We start from the raw sequence: 19,720 nt of genomic DNA, 5'->3' as shown, positions 1-19,720 counted from the left end.
TTATGTGTGAGGATGATTATTGGTCTAGTAGTTCAGTCTTTCTCATAAGATAAAGACTCCATCCTGGCTGATGCTTCTCTTTCAGCTCTGACACACACTGGTGTACATACATGCAACTATACCTACTAAATAAAAGGAAATAAGAAGAAACAGCACAAGTTTTGAAAGTAAAAAAAAAGCATAAAAATTTGAAAATGTTTTATATATATAAAACTCTATCAAGTCCCAGCAGCAACCTTAAAAAAATTTAGCAAAGAAAAATTTTTTTTTTGAATAGGGTTTTTTTGAATTTAAAAATTATATTTTTTCAAAAAATGTTTAAAAATATAAACATGTGTGTGTGAATCAAAAACTGACTGAAGCTTAGAGGTTAGGGAATGTCTGTATTGTGAATGTTCTCATTGTGGGATGAATGCAGGGTTTCCTATCCTATCTTATTGTAGCTCGTTGCTGTCAAATTCTAATACTTGAACAGGAAATAAATAATGAATGTATTCTACATTTGGAAGTCATTTGACATATTTTTTAAATGTCGAGATATCTAGGTTGACAAATGCCACATTGTGCTGTTTGAAGTTATTTAATGTGCTGTATATTGTGTTTGAGTGTCAGAGACATTGACATCACAGCCTTGCAGTTAGAATGAAGGCTCTATGGAGTTCAAATACATTCACACTTCACTTGGACAGCACTCATCGGTGAAGCAAAAATTGAAATCTCTCTCTGTCCCGGAACGTTACAATGACAACCATTTGAATGTCTCCCTCCAAACCCTCTGTTAATGATGTGTTCTCTGTAGAGCTCAGACTCACTATATTCTAACTGTGGACTGTGTAGGAAGTCATAGTTCTGCCATTTGGCAAAGTCAAGTGTTGGATGATTAAGTGATTAGTTTCCACTCCCACCAATGTGAAAAATGAGGTACATTTTGAGGTACATTGAGGTACATTTTTCTCCAAAAAGATCTCACTCAAAGTTATTGACAGAGGTAGCCTCAAAACATGTTGTTTTTAATTGGTTTAGCTTTAGCCTGATGGGACACTATATTCACAATTTGTTGTCAGTCTGCTGTGCGTACAGGTCTATTACCAGACTCGTGTACATGACTCCACGCCAAGTCTACAGCTGGCTGTCTGTGTGGCTATATTTATGTGAGGGAGCTGCAGTGCACCCTGATCCCTTGGCTCTCATTTCTCCATCATGTTGTTCAGCTCAACGCCCACGAGTCCTTTGACTTTTTAACCTAACGCCGCCCTGTTATGACCTCATCCAGACTGCCCTGCTTCAACCAGATGTTCAACAGATTTACTAAGTTGTCATCTCTAGGGCCTGCAGTGTCTGAGTGGATCCTGAAATAAATGTGGAAGTTCCCTTTGGGTGTTGTGTTGTGAACAAGATTCTAAAACCTCCAAACCTTCTTTGTTGTTAGCTCTGTGTATTTTGTATATAATAGATTAAGTAAATCTGATAAAGAGAAAAAAGAGAATTGTGTAGCAAAGTAAAATGAAGCCATCAACGTCATTATCTGGTAATTCTCTCTGGTGTACGATCATTATCCCTTTTATGTTTCTTTGAGTTATTCTAATGAACCCCAGTGATAGGAGGATTACAACAGCATCTCTCTTTCAAAGTTACCATTCAAAGACTTTCATTAAAGGAGTGACTGTGAGGCAACTTCTACCCAAATCTCATTAAAGCTGCTGCATTGTGTTGAACTTTTGCCCCGACGCCTCCAACAGCACAAAGCCGGCCTGAGCATATTGACATCCCATTGGTCTTTTGGTCTTTTCTTTTATTAAGACATCATTTTTTATTTTTTATTACTTTTATTAAGACACTGTCGTCTTCACCTATTAGGTTATAAATAATTCCAAGCTCTCTTTTGACACAACGCAAATCAATTCTTTCATTTATTCTTCAATCTTCTACCGCTTCACTCCTCAGTGCATCAAACCTCGAAACTATTTGGAGTGATATGGTATGGAGGAAACAAAAAGTGTTAGAACATTTGGAATTAGTGCCACTGACTTACATTAATCATGTCGTTCTATGTGAAGTAAATATTTGCTCGGGTCACTGTTTATTTTGGGATCAATAAGTGCAATTCATTTTGAATTTTACTTTCTGAAGAAAAACTAGATAAAAATTTACAAGTATTGATTGGAGTTCCTTCAGATGACATTGTGGGGATTCTATGTAGGTATATTTATTTCAGACATCGTTGTTCACGTGGCTCAGGCCCAATGAATTAAGCCTTGACACGGCGCTTCTGAAGCACTGCGTTGTTTTTTTCTGACGCAAGCTCTGGAGCTTCAGCTTTAAACTGACCATCGCTAGTTGCAGAATCCTGGTTCAGTCGGTCAAATAATTGGCAAATGTCCACGGAAAGTACTAAAGTGATTTTATGTTTTGTTTTGTTTTGCTTTCTTTGTCCATCTCCAGCTGTGCTCCAATGGTAGTCTGAAATATTTTCCAGCTGTGATAAAGATGGCAGGCTTAAAACAAAGTGATGAAAGAAAGAAAAAAAGACCCATGACTATTAATTCAAGTTTAGTTATTATTATCTTACATTAACCATAACAGATGCTTAGCAAAAGCAGGCGCATCAAACCAGCTCACATTTCAGTGTTCATTGCAAATACATGTTAATACTTTAGATTAACATGCAGAATCGAATGTTCATTTGTTTCATTTGGTTGCAAAGGTCATCATTCTCCCATAATGAACCAATGACGAGACAACATATGCTAATGTAAACGAGGGAAACAAAGTTGTTTCCGCAGGGCACTGAGCACGGCGCTGTCCCCACACACTCACCAGAGCTGCTCCCTGCTCACTAAAGCGATGGGTTAAAGGCAGAAGACAGATTTCATTGTGTGTAGTTTTGTGTTGTGCACCAGTGACAATAATTCACTTTCAGCGAATAGAGTAAGAAAATACTATCACCTACAGCCCACATTTCTAAAGAGGGTAAACACTACAGTTCCAGCAGTGTAAGGGCAGAGCTGAGGAAATGATAACTCATTAAAAGTTGAACTCTCACTTCAGTTCAGTCCCCATTTTCCCAGGTCAGTTTTGTTGACGACACAGAAAGCTCCTAATCTGCTGCTATATTATTACAAATGTCAAATGAAAATGTTCTGGTATTTTGCTAAATCCCAGGGTGAGACTGTACGAGTGCACTTACTTCAACCATTACTGATGCCTCAAACTTTCCTCCCAAGAAAGACAACAAATACTGAGTAAGATATTAAAAAAATCAACGTAATACAATTTTTAGTTTTTTCTGTGTATCACTGTCATCCATGTCATCATTAGAGAGCACTTCAACACGATGCAATAAATGAAAATAACCAAAGGCATCAATAATGTCTAAATATTCAACCCTTTTTGTCAGTTTTCTCAATCCGTTAGGGGCTGACAGTGTTTACTGCCTATAATCAAATTCTCAGTTTTATTACTGTATAATCTCCAGAGCACCAGCCTGCCACCTGCTCGGCATATTACATACAAAGAAACGGATCACGGCTTCAGGCTCACGTTGAAACATTTAGAAAGGTGACTCTCTAATACCTTATTCACTGGTGTAGCCAAGGTAGAAATTGCAAATTAGCCCCAATGGATTATAAAATTATTACAATGTGCTTTAGTTTGTGCTCGCGCAGTGGGCAGGAAAAATTCAACCATGTTGACTGATGTGTTCTACTAACTGGAGGATTGAATAGTAACTAGAGATGGGATCCAGCAACGGGCGACAGCAGCTTTTGTATCAGGCAAGACACCTTATTGAAGTTATCTACAGTAAAACTTGTCCATGCAGTACTCTGATAGTTGCATTTCATCACAGCCAGCTGCTGGTCAGCCAGTGATGTGTTTCACTGCACCTCAATGTCTCAGGGCAGTGGTGGCTTGATGGTTAATGAAGCAGGTCCAGAAGGTTTCAGGTTTGAGTCCACCAGCTGCCAAGTTACCACTAAGGTGCTCTGAGCATGGGACCGTCCCCACTCACTGCTCCCATTAAAGCTGCCCACTGTTCACTTTGGTGATGGATTAAAAGATAAAAGATTAAAAGACATTTGGTTGTGTGTGCAGTGACGTGCTGTGTCACAATGACAAGGAGTTCACTTTCCTTCCTTTCTTTTCTCATCACTCATTTCATTTGGTTGAGACTCATTTCATCAATTTGATGGTGTTTTTGTTTAATGCAAAATATATGTTTAAAACAGCTTTTTTTAAATGATCTTTTTACAAATATCCCCCATTCTTAAATCTAAATAAATGGAGTTTGTCCTTTAGAGAGAATACAGTGGATCGTAGAGACAGGGAGAAGACCAAGAGAGTTCACTGTAAGTAATGAGGAGAGATGATGTGTACAGTACCTTATTAAAAATGACTACTACACTCCCTAACATGATTTTACATGCAGCTCTCGCCCTCTGCAGCTGTTCAGTAAGCTGAAGGAGGGGTTTACACGAGACCGACAGTTTGTGTAAAACCATTCATTTTTCTTTTGGCCGACTGACTCCAGTAATCCTGAAAAGATACAGTAACCTGTTATGCATGTTAAGTTGAAACACAAGTCAACAATCATGTTTTTTCCATAATCATGCAAAAAGAGATTAGCTTAATTGAACAATCTAAATTCACCATAGATATGAGTGTGTGTGTGAATGGTTGTTGCCCCTGCGATAAATGAGGTTACACCCCACCCCTGCCTGAAGACTGCTGGGATAAGCTCACCATATGACCCCAAAAAGGAATAAATGGTAAAAGATGAATAAATGAATGAAAACCTCTACTGACAGCTGAAACTACTACCAGGCTGAGAATTAATTTAAATTAAATTTGGTCATTTAAACGCCATGAGATATTTTTTTTACTATTCACCATTAATGTTTATGCAGATTAGTCACATTTAACCTGAAGCTGTTTTTCAATGTTAGAGCTCTTAAAAGGCAAACAACATTGGCAAATGTTGATGTTTGAGATATATGTCAAGATAAATTAAGATCATTTTGTCTCCAGCCATTATACAGCAAAATAAAACGGGATAATTATATATATAACGGGAAAATAGAGTATGAAGTTGATGTCTTACAACTTAAAGGTTTATGATGGGTTCATTTTCCTTCCCCGACCAATGAGCAGATTAAAATTCAGGGGATTCAGCCTTCGTCTAGTGAGAGAGTGCTGTCTGTAATAATCTTCCAGGAAAGATTCTTCTGGTTCTTTGCATTCCTTAGGGAACTACAGAGCTCTGAGGTTCAAGTCATTCTTGTCATCTGAAGACCGATCACATTTGTTGTCATGTAAACACATCAACACAACACACTTTTCTTCTGCATTTAGCCCTTTAACTCTTTCCTGGGGAGCAGAGACCAGAGTCTGCCCCTCATCCCTATCATGTATTCTACTGATAATGATTGGATTATTCCCATTTTATACTATATTAGTCTGATCAATAATTTCCAACTTTGGACCATAGTGTCACTGCCAACTATTTCACCTTTAAGAAGAAACACCTGCCAAATGTGGATGGAAGAAATAGGGTTTTTGCTCCGTTAAGGATAACCAAAACAAAAACAGCAGTGCTAACATCGAGTTGTTAAGACACTAAGCTAATTGGACTGAAGCACTGAATGCAAAGAGTTATTCTTTGATAAATCATGAGAAAATAAAGATTTAATTTTTACCAACCACCGCATTCATCTTCTGTCAACCACTTTCAAGGTAAAATCTTAATACCGCAAATCTTTCTGTACTTATCCAATCAATATGATTTATTCTTACAAATCTTGCATATATTCTTCATTGCCATGACGTTTTTAAGGAAAGACTCTTGATTAAACTTTTCTCTGACTTCAAAATTAGATTATCAAATTACAGTACAGTACCATACAAAATGATTAGCTTTGTCTGTTTATCTCTACATTTTTTATACAATAACAATACTCATATCTGAGCATATTTTCAGGGAATCGGGTCGATTTTATTTAAGTTTAGACACAGGTAACACAACTGGTGAGACTTTCCTGAAGAAATGTTTCATCTAATTCAAGAGGTATTTTAAATCACTCACAGGACGAAACCTCCAGGTTATAACAGCAGTTGTACACAGCTCGTCCACCTGATTCAAGGTGTGATGATTTAGTGATTGTTAGATCCTCCCTAAAGACACAAGTGAGTCTGAGTCTGTGCAACCTAGATCTGCCTCTGTGGAAAACACTGGACCTCGGTGCAGTTGGCAGACAGTTGGTGTCTTAGTCCACCACTGCTGTTGACACATCTGTAGATTGCAGACATTAATGGCTTTGGCCTCTTCCTTCTCCAACTATTTGTCCTCACTAGCAAGAATGTGTCCATTCACATCCTCAAAACTAGGTCCTTTTCTCCAAGGTGCCGTTGGGGAGCGGAATCATGGCTTTAGGCATTGATTCCATCGCATCAGTACAGACATAGTCAAACAAGTCCACGCCAGTTTTACAATTGAAATAAATACACAGTAAATATTTAAAATGTTCATTTATTCAAAACAAGTTAACATCCCACTGCACGTTAGTTAGCAAGTGAAGGAAAACTGCTATGTGGATGTAAAGAAGTATCAGTAACAAAGCATATCTCTGGGTTAACTGAATGGCCCAGGGGCAACAGAACAAAAGAAAATCCAAATCTCACCCTGTCCTGTCTGAAGATGGAGTTATGGTGTTGGGACCCACCTCCACATCCACCTCAACCTCCTTCACTATGTGTACAGGCTGGAGGAGAGGTCATGATGACGTCACGCAGGGCTGGCCTTGCCGTTTAATAGACAGTGGAGCGAAGTGCCAGGCAGCGAGAGCTTCACACTGCAGCTCTGTCCGACCAGAGGCAGAGGGATGTCCCACTAACTTTAGCAGAAACTTTCTAGAAAACTCCGCCAACAAGAAGAAAAAGACACAGAAACAGTGACTCACAAAAGTGTCGTAACTCGCCTCTGCCCCGTTTTTTATTGAAACTTTATGTACTTTTAACTAAAAAAGAAAAAAAAGAAGAGTCTGCCTTCACGTGCGTATTAATACGTCTTGAATGAGCCGGTTAACGGTTGCGTTTTAAACATTTTTCTTTTCTTTTAAACTTTTAACGACTGGATAAAGTTTGACTCTGGACTCGTGATGGCTGTTCTATCCCTAGCGTTACTCCTCGTAGGATTTATTTTGACTTCAGCCGAAAAGGTAAGTGTCTGGTGCTTGATTTCAACCGGCCGTTGGTCGATTCACTCAGAACCAAGCACGGTCATATTAATTTAAGTTCCGACTGTGAAGTGGGAGAGAGAGTGGAGTGAACTTAACATCTAATATCAATGCGCACACCACTGCCACTGTGAAATACTCGTTGAGACTGCATGTGTGAAGCCTCTTATATAAGACAAGTGAAAAAGAGGCATTTTTGTTAAAATGTTGTTGTTGTTGTTTTTTTGACAAGCAGCAGAGTTAGCTTGACTATACACTGAGCTGCTGCTGCACATCTCAGACTGTTTTCCCTCATGGCTTTGGGCCGCATTTAACCAGAATTTTATTATTTTTGTTTATCTTAACAGGCTGGCAAAGTTGATCGAGAAGGTAAGTCCTATTTTTTTTCCTTTGTCCATCTTTCCGAGTCGGATCGTAGTGTTGGAAAGTATAAGAAGCTAAGGAGATAGAAAGTCAGCATGGCAACTTGGTTTAAGTGAGATCAAAGTGGGAGGGGAGTGTGTGAGGAGCTCTGTGTAGTACACACTCTTTACTCCCCTCTCCTGCCACCCTACAATTCCCTCTACTTACTCAAACACACACACAGACACACTCACATATTACATGAGCAAACTGCTTCAAGGGCTTTGTTATACAGGAAAGAAAATTCCTCTTCCAAATCCTGCACATCTGTTATCCATCCTGTGGTTAAGAAATGAGAGGGGTTCCATGTTGTGTCCACGCAAGATCCCTTTAAACCGGCTGTCATCGTCCACACTCCTCAAGGCCCTTAAAAAATGACAGTTTTTACTGTAGTACTGGAGGTTGGTGGCCACCCTGTTGGCTGGTGTCTGCTACTGTTGCCTCCTCCAGGTCATTATCGGCCTTGTAAAGCAGCTACTTCAACCCTTTAGAGTGGCTTTCTGTTCACTCACACAGCCAGTTTGTAGGTCCCATGCACGAACCAGATGTAACAGTGAGTTTTATTGAGCTACATGAGGAGATTATTAGGTAAACGTGTGTAAATTTAATTGGGTTAACCCTTTCATGCATGACGATCACTACAGTGGACAGCCATTAAAATGTAATTTTCTATGATAAGAATAGGTTTTGATGGCAGTGTTGCATATAAGCCTCTACAGTGGATTCTCAGGCTTCCACTGTAGAGGCTTATATGCAACACTGCCATCAAAACCTATTCTTATCATAGAAAATTACATTTTAATAGCTGTACACTGTAGTGACCATCATGCATGAAAGGGTTAAAATAAAATTGTACCTGGAAAGAAATGTCAACATTCAAACCTAATTTGAAGTAAACAGGAGTAAACCTTGTCATTTAACTACCTTAAAATATTTTTTGTTCAAAATAAGGAAAATGTACTAAGGCCAACACGATCAGTGGGAACTAATGGCATACTTAAACTTAATTGCATTCATATTTGCTCTACCTTTTTGAATGCCACCGTCGGTTATCAAATGTCAAATTTTCTGAAGTAAATTGAAGCTGCCTGCAGGAAATATTGTCTGAATGTCACATATTTTCTTTCATGAAACTTACCAAGAAACTGGTTTTGAAATTGTGGTCTAAATTTTCAGGTAATGAACAAGGATCATAAAAATGTATCAGAGTTCGCAATTTAACTAGTCTAAGGGATTTAAGTATTTACCATCGCATATTTGAAAATGACAGCTGAAACAAGCTGTTGTAAATGAAGTGTCTCGATAAGTAATCGGCTTCTCAGATAACTGCAGGGTGGCATTGTCTAAATCCATTCATATACAATAAACAGACACCAGTTTGGTTTAGGAGTCATATGAATTTTTTTTAATGATCCCCATGTATTTTCAGTGCACTGTAGTGTCTAATGTCCCTTAACACCTTTAGTCATCCTTGACTCACAGTCTGCTCATGTTTAGCCTCCTGATTTTGATGAATATTGTTGCATACAGTATATTTGTCACTTAGACATCTTACCTACGGGAACACTTTCAAGTGCCCAGGGAGATTGACAGTTCAAATCTGACCTTGCAGTTTGTCTTGCACGCTGGTTGGTGGCTCGCATTTGGTGTTTGGTGGGAGGCATCCATTATGACGCATCAAGTCCTTTAATACCGTCTCAAATTTCTCTTCACCTGCTTGCCCTCGTTCTCACTTGTCCTTCAAATTTTCTCGCATCTTTTTTTCTCTGTCTAATGGGAAAAAATGCTTCTGTTTTCTCTGCCTTTTTAAATATACAGAACAGATGGATTTCAAATTCATGGTTGGGATTGTTGTAGCCCAGATAAGTACATCAGACACATTCCCACAAGAACAAATCCCCCATGTTGTGCTGTAAAACTAAGCCTTTATTTTTTTAATTCAATGTAAATATTTCTTTGAAACTTTAGGGCTCCAAGTAAAACTAAGGCCTAAAATGTGTAAATTATTATTATTTCAGGTTCTAACATGTATTTACTTTTAAAATAAACCACGTGCATAACTCTGCTGTAGAGGCAGGAGGATGATTACCTCGGAGTCGCTCAGACAGGTCAAATCCCTAGTGTGTTTATTCAGAGATGCTGCCTGTCTTACTCCTTATCAGCAGAGCACAGTTACAAACAGTAGGCTGGTGCCTGAGAAGCGGAAAATTCAATGTGTACTATCAAAGTTTGTACGACCCCGGCAATAAAATGCACATGAACCATTACAAGTCTGTAGGCGGGTAATTCACTGGAACAAAATTTTAATTACTGGCCAAAACACATGCATGGAGCATGGCTTGGTTGAAGCTAACCCACAAAAGAAAGACGAAGTGAATTGTCAACCTCGAAACAATGTTTTTTCAGCATGTTTTACAATGATAGTGAGCACGTCAGGAAAATATTATGAAACTTTTTAGGAAGTCGGAGTATGTAAGAGCATCCCTGCATGTAAAAGATTAAAACTGCAGCTGCATTTGGCAGAATATCCAGTTCCTCAGCCGTTACGAATACTACGTCACAAACTATTGGCACATATCAGTCGGCTGCTACACTGAAAATGCCAGCGTAGCAGCACTTTCTCAACACCACTTTTTGTTAATGTTGACTTGAGGATAAAACATTCTGGGCTATAAAAACTACAGTGCTTCAGAGGAGAGGATGTATAAAAGCCAATGTCAAATGGTGGCCAAACCAACAATTCTATTTGTTGAAGAATTTGTACTGTAGTTTTCACACATACCGTATGCTTGGTGATTGGTGTATTTGACGCCAACATGAAACAAGAATTTTAGCAATGCCAGACACTAATTCTAATTCTGTACAAATGATGTGTGTGGCTAGACAAGGCAACTGAAATTTTAAGTACAAAATAAAAGTTTTAGACAACAGAAACACCAAATGCCAGAGCAGTCAGTTCTGTTAGACAGCAGAACTAGACCTAGTATAGTCCATTCACGTTTTAGAAGTAACATCACCTTTTTGGGATTCTTTTTGATTCATGCAAAAATATTTTTGGACTAACAGGCAGCCACAGCAAAGGTGCTGAAGAACCACATTCTGCCGACCGCTGCTTGAATGTCAAATTAACCTTATTCCCCTTATTTTATAGCACAAGCCCGTCTTTATATTTTGACTTTTAGGAATTCGTAGTTACCCCATTTACTCTCTCCATGTTTGTTTGTGTTGCCTTCTGCAAATTTCTTTCCTCTGTGTGTGTTGTACAAATCAATGTAAAAGGTTTGTAAACAGTGTCATGTCATGGTGAAAAAATATACAGTAAATATATAAGTTAAGATGAACTTGAAGGTTTTAGAAAACTCTTTCTTTTAAGTAAAGAAAAGCCTTTTGAGAGTAAACCTGGGAGTGTCAAAGTTTAACTTTGAGACTTTCTTTAAGGTTTCTCATAGGTGCCTTGAAGAGGCAAATTCCAGAGAAATATGTACGTAACACTCTCTGAATATACACCGAACGTACACAGGTTGTGCAACCTTTTTAGCTGCTGCGGTCACACAAGAGACTATGTGTCTGACTTGTTTGCAGTTGGACTTAAGATAACATAATGTTACTCTTCGGTACTTGCTCTGTAAGAAGGTCTTTGATGCGTTTGCATGTTTCAGATCAGGCATGTGCCTGCCGTTTACTTCAGAAATGAAGGAATGACCAATGATCTTAACCTCTTGACTGTGTCAAGCTTTTAAAGTCAACAAATGTTATCAGTCACATCAAACTGTCTAACGTGACATCTGCTGGGTTCACCTCAAAAGCTTGCAAAATGTATGTTTTCTGTAACATAACGTGTCCACAGCTTCCACACTATGATTTGTAAGGCATGTAATTTCCTGAGATGTGTAATTTAGGTTTCACCACGTACATGTGCTCGAATGTCTTTTAGTCAAAACTTACAAGATAATTACCTGGTTTTAATGTCACTACATTTTTCTAAACCGAACCCACGAAAAAATTTTTCCATCCACAAATTAGAAAAACAAAGCGAATGGAAATATATTATACATTTCTGGATGGTTTCCCAGAGACAGAAAATTAACATTTAAAGACCCTTTGGGATGGGCAGTGGTACTCACTCTTATCTATTTAGGCATGCATACAGGAAAGGAGATCTGATCTAATCTAAAATATGCTAACATAACTAAGATAATCTCTTTTAAATTAAAATGTTACATGTATTCAATGTCCTTTAGTTTTGCACGGATGAAACATTGCAATGAGTGCCATATTCTATTTTTTCATTTAAAGTGAAACAGCTGATATTTAAACTGTAGGAATATGCAAATGTCTCTTTCAGATTTGTAATTTATTTTCATGTTTTTTTTTTCTTTCTACAGATCATTTAAGAAACCGCTTGAAGGAATATGGCTTGGTCACTCCCTTTAGCACAGACTCTAATGGACGTTACCTGTCACACCTGCTCTCAGCCAATCACAAGAGAGTCAAGAGAGAAGCATTTTCTTTTGAAAAAAACGAACAGAAAATTTTCTTCAACATTACAGCCTTTGGAAAAGAGTTTCACCTTCGACTGCGCCTAAACAGCAAGTTGGTGGCACCGGGTGCGATGGTGGAATGGCACGATGATATTCAAGGATTTGGGAATGTCACTGACAGTGAGCCCACGGAGAGGGTACTGCAGCGGGAGCTGCTGAAAGCAGACTGTGCCTTTATTGGAGACATCTCGGACGTTCCTGGGGCCACAGTTGCTATTAACAACTGTGACGGACTGGTAAGTCCTCTTCAGCCATAAAGCTCTTACTATCCCCACCCCTTCAAACTCATTCTTTTCTTTACAAAAGTGCCATGACCTTATCAAGTGACCACCAGGGATTTTAGATGTCAGCTACCTCTAAATTGAACATTACTTTACGTCAGCACTAAACATTTTTACATCACATTGTTCTGTGACATATTCTTAACGGGGGCAGAGGGAATAGCTTTTTGTACAGAAGTTTGTTACGGATGAGTGGCCATCCATCGCTTTCACTTACCCAAAGCATTTACCCCCAACATTTCCCAACATAAAACACAAGTCTCCTTTTGTAGTTTACAAAAGTCTGCGGTCCTATCCTCCCTATCACCCCCTATAAAACACTTGAGCAGTGATTGGGAAATGACCTGGGCCAAATTTCACAAGATCACAGGAAAATCTCTGCATTCAAGGAAACTTTGCAAAAGTTTAAATGTTGTAATTCTTAGCAAGAAAAAGCAACATGCTTTGATAATTATTATACATTTTGTTCTGGAGCTGCAAGTAAGTCCTGTTTTTATTCAAAGGTTTTCATTTGGTAACTTAAATGTAGAAGATATTAAACCATTTACATTTCGTGTCCCCCACACTGACTTTAGAAAGTTAAATGCAAAGTAGAAAAAAGCACAGGCAACAGAAAATACTTGTGTTTAATAGTTTCTTTTACAATAATGAATTCTTCAAACTGCACAATGAGTCTGACTTCTTCAGTGTTCTATGTAAAAAGCCAGTGTTATATTGCAGAGAATGTAGATGTTTAAAAAAAAATAAAATAAAAAATGATACCATGTGAAAGTGTCTAAGGGTAGAGTTGTTTGCCAATGGACAGTAGTGCCAGTAGGTGGCAGTCATGCAATTTACAGATTCTAGCAGTAAACGCAAAAGTAAGTGTAAAGGGGAGGGCCAGGATCAGCTAACGCAGGTTAACTTAAATTTTGTTTATTGATTAGGGAAGGGAGTTCTACTCTTTAAAATACATTTTTAAATGTTTTATTTAAAGTGGTACTTAAAGTTGTGTTGCAACAACCTTGTGACGTACTCCCCTGGAGATCTGCTATTAAAATAGAGGCTCTAAGAATTCAAGGTTGTCTGACTCAGAAATGTCAGGAGATGCATTTCTTATATCCAGTTTGCAAAAAAAGCTAAATTAATTCCTTGCTTTGGTAACAAGTTTTGACAGAAAATATATTTTTTACCATAAGCTATTGCTTAAGTGCATTTCAGGAGCTGAAAGGAAATGGTGTTGCAAAAATGAGTCATAGCGTTGTGGTTGCACAATCAAATAATGTATAAAATAAGCATTAAGCTTAGAAAGATTATTAGACAATTCCCCTTTTATAATATATATGGGGTAATATGCCCCTCAAAGTGTTTGAGTAAAATGTTTAGGTTTTTTTTTTCAAATTTCAAAACAGAAATTTGATCAAGATTTAAATAAATATTTAAATCTTATTTAGCAGGACAGAGAATACAGTGACAGAGGGCACAAAGGGATGGATTTTAAGGTATTTTTTAAGGATTTTGACTATTGCTTTGGTGCTGGAGAAGGGACAGGCTGAAAAAGGTTCTTTTCTTTTACAGTATTTACAAAAAAAGAGGCTATATGTTTTCAGGAGAAGACCCTACATTACAGCATAGCTATTTTCAGCCATGACAGTTTTTTGCATAAAAAATGGGTCATGGGTCACCACCACACAAGAATGTCACAAAAATATATATGTATCAAAATAAAATTATCTACTTGTTTCGGTTTACCTTCTCAGTGCGAAACCATGGCCTGCTTAGTTGAAACTGTGATGTACTCGCAGGTGTTGATGAAAGACAAACTTGAAAATGACATTTGCTGCCATTTATTAGAAGAGGATATGTTTCATTTTATTTAAGGAGCATTTTTTTCACATTTTTTGTTTTGTTTGTAAAGGTGCCTGTGTGACATTTGGCATGTGGCTTAAAGTTATACCTGAGAGCCTGCTTGTTTTTTATAGGGTTTTTCCCTGGACAAAATGAATCTATAATGTCAAATGCTTTAGGGGAAACCCCAATTACCAAAATATCCTTATATATTGAGTATCGCCACTCAATGTAAAAATGACTAAGACTAAAACATTATGATTGTACTGTTACATTCCTAGAGATTGTGTCATGTTTTGATTCAGAGAAAAGACCAAAAGGCACCTTTCAGATGTTTGTATATTTATTCTTCACCACAGAAAAACTCTTGCAAAAGGACAGCGGTCAGTGTGTCATTTCTTGTCTGCCTTTTTTTAACATAGGTAGGTGGAGAGTTTAATAACAAATAAATTTGAATCTGCTGATCTGCAACAATGAAGCAGCAAAGGTTTGATTTAAATGATATTAAACCAGTTTTTATTGAATGAGAAACATATTTATCTTCCTAAGCTTCTGCTATTGGGAAAGTGAAAAAGAGGCAGACCCAATTTTACGTTACTAAGTGAAAATGTCTACAAATAGACATAACACATACAGTATCAAGATGGTAAGCCAAATTTATTATTCTTAAATTTGTTCTTCATTAAATTATTCAGTGTTTTGTTTAATTCTATCATAATTTTTATTCCAAAGGAAATATACTATATCTATAGGCATGACTTGATCTTTGGTTTGTGATATAAACAAACAAGAGGATGAGAACAAAAAGTAAGAATAAAGTAGTCTCTAAGGTTTTAAATTAATTATGATTTATAAAAACAAGAGATTGTTTAGCATCTGTTGTTTAATCTCTGATAAACTTCCTCAAATGTTCAAAAACCTCAAAAATTTAGTCTGTGAACAAAGCCACAACTGGTTTATTCTGTTTTAACTTCAAAAACTGCAATAAACACCATTAGACTGGACATTTATGTACAAAATTATATTTAAAACATTGGAATTCTTTTCATCTCACTGTTGTTATTGAATCACAAATTGTCCCCAAAGACCTTCTTTCTGACTTTGGGAAATGCTAATTTGCTCAATAGCTAATTCAATCTGAGGTGGAACAATTCAATGACATTTATTTTGACACTGAGCGCCAGGCTGCATATTAAGTTTATCTGAAAACTTGTAAGCCTCACATGCTTTCTTTATAATTCTATATTTAGCATCTGCTTCCATTTCTATATTTATTTAACCTTTCCCCTCTTCCTAAACATAACCACTCAATGGCAATGTCAAGCACACAACAAAGATAATGTCTGTCGGTCCTTGGCATGCATGATTTGGTCGTTTCCTTTAATTTGAGCAAAAGGAAGCAGTTTGTCACTAAGACAGAGTCAGTCTTTTTCTCTGGGTCGTTTATAGTTGAACTCTCAGAGGAGATGGCCTTGAAGGGGAGGGGAGCACACAGGATGTGAGGAGTCTGCTTTGTAAATAGTTTTGGAGATGCCAAAAGTCGTAACAGGTCAACTGCTTTGCACAGTGAAACGGGAATATGACTTTGCTGCTGCTGTAAAGTCTCACAGTATACTTGATATATGTGATTTGGTGCATCTCAGGCAGAATCTCATTTATTAGTGGTGACAATTTCATTAAATAAAAGGGAATATCATTTGAATTTTAAAGCAGGAGAATGGATGAAAACATTTGTTCGATTTTTAAAACAAAAAAGGTTGTAGATGATGGAGACGGGGATGTTTTGTGTATTTAGTAGACAGGGGCCGAGGTGATTAAAAATTATTAGTAGACATGACAAAGGAAAAGTATGTGGGTAGCAGCAACAGTAGGTTTCACGAGGTGGAAGCTATGAGTTAAAGGTGTGTTGTATGATGTACACCATGGGTTCCCAACCTCCGGTCTGGGGAATAAGGCTGGTCCGTAGGTCATTTGGTACCGGGCCTCAGTGAGATGCAATGAAAAAATGTTCTTCAGTTTTACTAATTTACTTCATTCAAAAATAATCCAGCCATATTCTTTTAGATATCTCATTAAAATAAACACACAGTGTTTCAAAACAATAGGTCATTCAGACTCTTATGCTAACAGAATAAGGTCTAAAAGTTAGTTTTATTTTGAAAATGTAATGATCCTTCAACAATTCACGTGATATTACCGGTCCAAGAGAACGCTAATGTAAACAATTTATGAGCACCAAAACATAGGTGTCAGATAGTAGAAAAGGAGGTATTCTGGAGCAGGCTGGATGAAGTCCTTCAAGGTGTGCCACGAGAGGGCTGACATGGTGTTAGAAAAGGCAGTGCTGTAGGGCATATAGTTGTGGAGATGGCAAAATAGATAAAAATGTCTGTGATCAACAAATTATTTAAGAAGATGCAGTAACTTTTGGTGGAACACATGATTGATTATTCTCTTTCCTGGAAGTGCTGTGACTAAAATAGAAATAGAAAAAGTGTAAAATTATGCCAGGGATGAACATAGGAAAGTGAGCTGCCAACAGGGTCAACAAAGAAAGTATGCAAAGACAGAACCAAGAATAAAATGGCATAAAAATTGGAAATATTACAAATGGCAGTGTTGCAGTATCTTCATGGAAGAGTTGCCAGAAGCAGGTAGTATATGTGGTAAAGATGGGAGAGCTGAAGTACATGAAGTTAATGATCTGGAACAGCCAGTGCACAATAGAAGAAACGGTTTGGACATGTGTTGAAAACACTGTAAATGTTGCAGGAGGAGTTTGTAGGTAGGAGAAAAATAGGAAGACCCCATAGTTTTGTTTTTGTTTTTTGACAAGAGATGGAGGCAAATGATGAAGGCAACTCTGCACTGTCCTTATGGTATAGACCAAAGGAAAAGAAAGATAAATGGTCATTCACTAAAAACATTAAACTGCCCTCTAATAATATCAAAACCACATCCCCACTACAATTAATGGACCAAAAATAACAATCCCTCTTTGGAAATCCTTTCTGTCCAGTAAATAAGCATTTGATTAGGAGGAAGCATTGCATAAGGGAACGAAAATCAGAAAAAAATGAATATTGCCCATGCAAAATAACCCATGAATGAACCATGGAGGACAAAAAAAGTGAAAGATCTTGTTTGTAAAAACTGAGAGTTTGATTACTGTAAAAGTATTGTGCATTGTGAATGAGATTGACAAAGAAAATATTACAGTTTACTAACAAACTACTTTTTTCTTTCCTCTACTGAAGTAGGTCCACAAATCCAGCTAAATGCTCATGTAATTATGTTCTACATTGTTATCACAACAAAAGCAGTAAATTATTCTACTTCATTAGACTGTTGAATGCATTATAGGCCTTACGAAAGAAGCATCTGATCATGTTTGAGAAATTGTTCAAAATGAGAGTTTCCCTGTAAAGCATGCCTTCATCAACACATCATGGATTTTATTAGCAAATAGCATTCCTAAAGTTGCACTGCACCCATCTGGCTACAACATTTCCCCTTATAGTCACATCATATTAACTCAAAACAATCAAAACAGAACAGAAAACAGTAAAAAGAATTTGCAGCATTTCAGAGCTTTTAGTACCTTTTACCGTATCTTAAAAGTATCACAAATGCAGCAATAAATTATTACACATGCAATAATTCTGTTTCATTCTGTTTTACATCACATGACCATCTGTGAACTGTCCAAATGCTAAGCATGTAGGACTGCATAACTTGACTTCAAACACTTCCCGAACCAGTGGTTCCTAATGAAAAAGCCTGTCGTTGCAGGCCAGTGGTCTTTGAACTCAAGTGGTAGCTCTAGCCCTCACTAGGTGCTTGTTTTACTGTTTTCTTAATTATAGACAGACAGCTGTCTGGAAGTATTTACAGCAACAGGCATATGGCCTGGCTGCTGGATCAAAATGAGGCTGATGCTGCCTAAGTTTCAGCAGAAACAGCAGTAGTGTGGGGGTGAGCAGAGTGTCATCTTTTCTAGATCATAGGAAAACGTCTTTTACGTTGCAAGATTGTAAAAAGTTTCAGATTTTTGAACATGCAAATAGTACAAGGCTTCTCGACCAACACAAACAAACTCTTTGCACGATGTACGTAAATATGTTTTGGGTCTTGATACTTCTTTAAAGTCTTGTTCCATGGCCTGATTTTGAGCTCAGTTGGAGAGTGTTTAGGTTGTATCTTTGTCTAGTGCTTAGCTTTGTCAGAGCTACATGTTCAGCTGGAGGTCTTGTCTCTGTATGTCTGGCCCTGTCACAATCTTATATTATTAACTGGTTGTCTAATAAATAAAACCGTTGCATTAACTTCTGCAATCCACAACAATTCCTGCCCCTCTGGTTTCAACTGTCTAAGGGCTGACAGAGTAATAATCCAATAATTTACCAATGACTTTGGTGCACATGGTGAGGTTGTTAACCCACTCCTGACTCTGTGACCTTTTTCTGTTAAAAAATCCTTAATTTGGAAAGGGTTATACAAAAACTGACTGAAGACACAATTTGGCATTAACATTGCTTAGCAACCATCTGAACTATTTTCTCTCTCAAAATAAGATCTACAAATAAATAAATAATAAAATAAATAGATTTGATTCGTGCGTTTGTCTTTTTCACATCGCTTATGAAACATTTGATTTGCTTCATATGTGAGAGGAGGAAGATAAAATCTGACTGCACACTTCCAGCAGTAGTATGTAGGACTGCTACAGTACATGGCAGGAGAAAGCAGCTTTTATTTCATACTGACAAATAAGGTGTAAGCTGTGTGGATATGCCTCAAGGCAGTCATGAAACACTGTTTAAGATTTTATGGTTGTTTGCTCTCATGGAGCCAAGCAGCTAAAAAGAAGAAAAAAAGAGCAAGTTTCTATTTTTTTCTTCTTTTTAGCTGCATCCTACAATGTGTTGCCTGGAAAAAAAATTTTAAGTGGAACAATGGCAGTTCGATCATACAAATGTAGAAAAATCCAGGTGTAACCTAGAAACAGCTTTGGCTGAATTAATGAATTAAAGCTAGTACTAACCTTTAGCACTGGACCAGCGCTGTTAAACTTGGCCACTTCTTAATGTGTGTCATGTTGCATAATCGTCCCTGCCAGCCAAAAGGCTAAGGCACTGCTGTGTCTGTGGTGTGTGAGACTCTCAAGTATGAATACACAGCAGGGCTGATGGGTTATGCATCAGTTGGAGTATCCTTTCAGAAAGAGGGCTTCTCAGCTAAAGGACATTTGAAATGAAACTTCTCCACGTCAGTCCAAGAGGGCATCGCAAGGTTGTTTATTCTATAACTGTCTCGAGACTTCAATGAAGGGAATTTACAATGCTCAGATTCAGAAGAGTAACAACATTTTGAGGCTTAAACTCTTTGACTCGGAAACGTAGAAGTGCATTTTGGATGTGCACGGCCCCTGACATGCCTG

General features: G+C 37.6%; 1 protein-coding gene across 1 annotated transcript in view; it reads left to right on the top strand.

Moving 5' to 3' along the window:
• Positions 1-6,794: 6,794 nt before the first annotated feature.
• adamts3 (ADAM metallopeptidase with thrombospondin type 1 motif, 3) overlaps positions 6,795-19,720 on the top strand; it is a 90,523-nt gene continuing 77,597 nt past the window's right edge. Inside the window, exons 1-3 of the mRNA XM_008336198.3 lie at positions 6,795-7,211; positions 7,577-7,598; positions 12,017-12,408. Of these exons, the coding sequence (XP_008334420.1) occupies positions 7,152-7,211; positions 7,577-7,598; positions 12,017-12,408 (474 nt within the window). The 5' untranslated portion in view covers positions 6,795-7,151. The remainder of the gene's footprint in view (positions 7,212-7,576; positions 7,599-12,016; positions 12,409-19,720) is intronic.

This window comes from Cynoglossus semilaevis, chromosome Z, assembly GCF_000523025.1.
Source record: "Cynoglossus semilaevis isolate Cse_v1.0 chromosome Z, Cse_v1.0, whole genome shotgun sequence".
Classification (NCBI taxonomy): domain Eukaryota; kingdom Metazoa; phylum Chordata; class Actinopteri; order Pleuronectiformes; family Cynoglossidae; genus Cynoglossus; species Cynoglossus semilaevis.
The sequence above is the reverse complement of the archived record's forward strand: the minus strand, read 5'-3'. Positions and strand labels throughout refer to the sequence as shown.